The 5,544-nt window shown below is 38.5% G+C and overlaps 1 protein-coding gene across 1 annotated transcript in view; it reads right to left on the bottom strand.

Annotated features, from left to right (window-relative positions):
- Positions 1 to 908: 908 nt before the first annotated feature.
- Positions 909 to 5,544, bottom strand: part of si:dkey-34d22.1 (discoidin, CUB and LCCL domain-containing protein 1) — a 47,941-nt gene continuing 43,305 nt past the window's right edge. The window contains exon 15 of the mRNA XM_063199069.1: positions 909 to 1,839. Within this exon, the coding sequence (XP_063055139.1) occupies positions 1,391 to 1,839 (449 nt within the window). The 3' untranslated portion in view covers positions 909 to 1,390. The remainder of the gene's footprint in view (positions 1,840 to 5,544) is intronic.

The raw sequence follows: 5,544 nt of genomic DNA, 5'->3' as shown, positions 1-5,544 counted from the left end.
GTGGATGGTTTTATTACATACAAATGAGCTTGGGAGAAACGTAAAAAACACATTGCCAGACATCTTTTGTATTGTACCAACTTGCATTTCCAAAAGTGTCCACTAGGTGTCTCACAAACCTTGAACATAGCGCTACGGTGTGGGTGCACTCAGTCTCTCGCTCACTTGTCCTTTGGAAACCCTACTATCACACTTGACTTTATCTGTTGAATATTTTTGGCCCATTTCTGCCTCATATTAGTTATTTAAGACAAGGCACGGAATCTCCACATTTTTTTTCTGTCTGAAGGATCAGTATAAAATATGTATGAAAGTAGGTTACTTAAATTTGTAACATACCATGAAACACTTCAAAACCTTGACAGCAGTTTTGTCGAAAGTGCTCTACTTCAGCGTCCATAGGCAGAGAATACATAGCTGCCATACAGAGTTTGACATTTTCACATAGAACCATTCTATACATACACTTATAGTACACACATTACAAAAAATGACACGTATAGATAAACTACTTAAGTTAAATATATATTTATATTTCCTCAATGGGAAATATTTCCAAGGTTTAGCCATGTTGCCAGAAGACTTCACAAAATGATTACCTGAAATATCCACAGACCTGTACATTCTAAATTACAGTGAACTTTAATTCTTCAGTCATCATTAGTCAGAGAAACTATGAAGTAAGTCAGACACACCTCCACCTATAGTGTAGTGCAGTCAAAAGGATCTAAGGTCCCTATATGTGGCAGATGACAAGACAACACAGTGCAGCTAACGCAACCTGCATGGTGTGTTTTTTGTGCACAGCATTTAGGTTATCGTTGACTTTAACACCACATTTGTTCTTAGGCCACTGTGTACAATGCTTCACCCAGGTCTTCAGGAGGGACGGGTCATGAAAAAAGGGCAAAGAGTAGAGTTGCTTTATTAAGCCCACAGGTAAATGTAGGTGTCAAGCAGTCTACGTGGCCTAGTACTTCAGGGCAGCCATCACAGTGTGGTAGGGTTCACCTTCTTCTCTCTCTCTCTCTCTCTCTCTCTCTCTCTCTCTCTCTCTCTCTCTCTCTCTCTCTCTCTCTCTCTCTCTCTCACTCTCTCTCTCTCGTCCTCCCTTGCGGTGGGGTCTCTCTCTCTCTCTCTCTCTCTCTCTCTCTCTCTCTCTCTCTCTCTCTCTCTCTCTCTCTCTCTCTGTTATTTGCTCTTCATGTGTGGTGTGTTTGTAGCCTCAAGCACCACCAACACTCGCCAAGTCCGTCCACTATTGGTGTGTGGGAGTGTGCCTGCCTGTCTGCCTGCCCATGCCTGCCCCATGCAACTCCCTCACTTGTTGTTGTCTCAAAGGTGTTTTTGGTGTGTATGTGTGTGTATGTGTGTGTGTGTGTGTTTAGGGTCAGAGTGGCTCATGGTAGGTGTGTTTCAGCAGTGACTCTATAGGCTGTGGTTCAGCATACACCACACTGTCCCTCCGCTGGGGCCCGCTGGCCAGCGATGTCGGGCTGCAGTAGCCGCCTGCTAGCTGGAGTCCTTTCTGTGGCGGGCTGTCGTAGCGTGCCATTCCCGGCACGATCTTCAGGCCATGCGGCGATGTTGCCGACGCCAGGTGCATGCTGTTCTGCGATATGGCCAGAGGTGGCGGCAGAGAGGGGTCCAGCGGGGGCTCTCCAAAGGGGGTGGCGTACTCGGGCTCAGGGGGTAAGGGTTCGGCGTATTCGGGTAGCCGCCCCGGGGTGTCGTAGTGGTTGTGGGCGAACGGCGTAGTGTAGCCTTCGTCCAGCAGGGGGCGGAAGGTGGAGCCGAGCTTGGAGCCACCGCTACACAGCACGTCAGGCTCTGCATAGTCTGCAAGAAGAAGAAGGAGAGGCAGAGGTTGACTCTATGAATCAAGATCATTGCATGCAGGCCCGCTTTGACCACGTTGACATGACAGCTTTGACCAGGCTACACTGGATTTGTTAAGATCTAGTACAGGGGTTCCCAACCTTTTTCAACTTGGGGCACACTCAAAATTGTCAAAAATGTTCGGGGCCCACCTCTGACCCAATTAAGAATAAAACTGAAATAAATCAACAGCAACACACACCAAAATATGATTATTATTTTTGGAAAATGATTTCAAGGCCCACTTGGAATACCTTCAGGGCCCACCAGTGGGCCTCGGCCCATAGGTTGGGAACCAGTGATCTAGTAGTTAGTAGTCAGTAGATATAATAGTCTCTTGTCAGTGGAACTGGCTATATACAGACACAACAGTGCAACAAAAAAATCCTTAATAGCCCATTCTTTTCAGTGTATTTTTATGCAACTTGACTTAAAGGTGCACTTGTGTAGTATTTTTTGGTAGTTTCTTTCCAGAATTCATCCTGCCCCTTTACAAGTGTTACCTTTCCACAAATACTTATCACCACCATCAAATTCTAAGGTATTCAAGAAAAGTATTCATTATGACTGTTAATATTACACTTTTCATACATGAAAGGGTGGATCTTCTCCATGGCCACCATTTTGAATGTCCAGAAATAAATATTTTTGGCTGCAAAACTTACTGTACTTTAGCACACACAAGTAAATATTAGGTTATAATTTGGTAAATATTCATAAAAAGATGAAAATTTGCAATTGGCATCACGGTTTCAATGAGAAGCATAGTTGCAATAGCCTACCTACTCCGGCCTCCATCCTACACAGTGCACCTTTACGTAATGTAAAATAACTGATCTAGTGTAGTCCCATCTTAAGTGGGGGGAGTGACTAACTAGCATTCTTTCTGATTCTCCTGTGTGACTTAAGTCCCCAGTAAATGGTATACTGTCCCCACGCATGCACTTCTCCCATTGGGCCCCTGTCAGGCTGCCCACCTGCACCAGCATAGGCATATGTTTGCTGTGAGGACTAGCCTACATGCTATGGTGTGTTGGGAAATTCAGTCTTGTAGTTAGAAAGAAAAAAACACGCACATCCGTTTAAAAAAGATTGGGTGCAGGACCAGCAAATATACCATGAAAAAACTGAAAGAAATGTCTGATGAATGGCATGCTGCCCGAAACGTCACATTGAAAAAAGCAACGGGAGCTTGGTGTCGCTGAATTTTCTTTCAGTTTTTTCAGGGAAATTCAGTCTTTTCATGAAACAGAATAGTATATATAGGAACATCCTTGTTAATAAAGTGACCTGGACTGAACTGCACTACTGGAGTAGAAATAGTCATAATGGAAATCTAAAAATATTGTTATGACCTAGTTACACAGCTTGAAAATTAAAAATTAAACACATGATTCATAAAATTAATAGAATTGTGATTTAGATTAACTCATGAGCTAAATGGACACACATTTACACAAGTGTTTAATTTAAAAGAAAACAGCAAGTTGGTAACACTTCCAAATAAGGGGCCATAATTAACAGTAAAGTAGCTACAACCTAATACTTAAGTAAGGGTTAATAATCATTACTTAATGCCACATTAGACACATATTAATTGTTATTAATGCATTAGTAGGCAGTTACTTAACTATTAGATAACTATTACCTTGTGTTACAAGTTAATAGCATATTATTATTTAAGTAATAGATAAGTAAGGGCACAGTTAATAGTTAAGTAGCTATCAGGTCATACTTAACTAAGGACCAAAAGTAACACTTACTTAATACAAAAGCAACGCATAACTAATGGTTATATAATACATAAATATTGGGTTTTGGGACCCTTATATTAGAGTTGGCTGAGGATAACTAATGGTTAATTAATAGATAGATATTGGTGTTTGGGACCCTTATATTAGAGTTGGCTGCGGATAACTAATGGTTAATTAATCGATAGATATTGGTGTTTGGGACCCTTATAATAGAGTTGGCTGAGCATACCTAATAGTTAAGTAATTAATCTACTGTGACATCTAGTTTTCACTCGTTCAAATCACTGTAATAGTGGCAACAGGAGCCATTATATAGCAAGGATTGGACGTACAGTTCTCAATGATGGTGGGATGATGAGATGTAATTTTTTCATGTACCACTTATTACATTTAATGGTGAAAACCCTACAATAAATGCAGAACATTATGAAGAGTAACAGTTTTGAAGCGAAACTAAACCATTCCTTTGTGATAATTAGGTTAATGTTTGAGAATATTAGCTCCAAGAAGAGCAGTGCATGATGGGTACGCAATCTATAGACAAAAATAATTCGGTATTATTTAATCATTAGATATGCCTTACTTTTGTATTAAGTAAGTGTTAATTAAGGTCCTTAGTTAAGTATGACCTAATAGCTACTTAACTATTAACTGTACCCTTACTTGTCTATTAGTTAAATAATTATATGCTATGAACTTGAGACACATGGTAATAGTTATCTAATAGTTAAGTAACTGCTTACTAATGCTTAACATGTGAATTAGTAACAGTTTATATGTGTCTAATGTGGCATTAAGTAGTGATTATTAACTGTTAGTATTAGGTTGTAGCTAATTTGCTGTTAATTATGTTAATTATAATTATATATATGGCCCCTTACCATGTGTCTCAAGTTAATAGCATATAATTATTTAACTAATAGATAAATAAGGGTACAGTTAATAGTTAAGTAGCTATTAGGTCATACTTAACTAAGGACCTTAATTAACACTTACTTAATACAAAAGTAAGGCATATCTAATGATTAAATAATACCGAATTATTGTTGTCTATAGATTGCGTACCCATCATGCACTGCTCTTCTTGGAGCTAATATTCTCAAACATTAACCTAATTATCACAAAGGAATGGTTTAGTTTCGCTTCAAAACTGTTACTCTTCATAATGTTCTGCATTTATTGTAGGGTTTTTACCATTAAATTTAATAAGTGGTACATGAAAAAAATTTGCATCTCATCATCCCACCATCATTGAGAAGTGTACGTCCAATCCTTGCTATATAATGGCTCCTGTTGCCACTATTACAGTGATTTGAACGAGTGAAAACTAGATGTCACAGTAGATTAATTACTTAACTATTAGGTATGCTCAGCCAACTCTATTATAAGGGTCCCAAACACCAATATCTATCGATTAATTAACCATTAGTTATCCGCAGCCAACTCTAATATAAGGGTCCCAAATATCAATATCTATCTATTAATTAACCATTAGTTATCCTCAGCCAACTCTAATATAAGGGTCCCAAAACCCAATATTTATGTATTAATTAACCATTAGTTATGCCTTGCTTTTGTATTAAGTAAGTGTTAATTTTGGTCCTTAGTTAAGTATGACCTGATAGCTACTTAACTATTAACTGTGCCCTTACTTATCTATTAGTTAAATAATAATATGCTATTAACTTGTAACACAAGGTAATAGTTATCTAATAGTTAAGTAACTGCTTACTAATGTTCAACATATGCATTAATAACAATTAATATGTGTCTAATGTGGCATTAAATAATGATTATTAAACCTTACTTAAGTATTAGGTTGTAGCTACTTTACTGATAATTATGGCCCCTTATTTGGAAGTGTTACCCAGCAAGTTTGTTATTCAAAATGTGAAATGGAACAACGACCGCA

This window comes from Engraulis encrasicolus, chromosome 5 (assembly GCF_034702125.1).
Source record: "Engraulis encrasicolus isolate BLACKSEA-1 chromosome 5, IST_EnEncr_1.0, whole genome shotgun sequence".
Lineage (NCBI taxonomy): Eukaryota > Metazoa > Chordata > Actinopteri > Clupeiformes > Engraulidae > Engraulis > Engraulis encrasicolus.
Note: the sequence above shows the minus strand (reverse complement) of the source record. Positions and strands in the feature narration are given on the sequence as shown.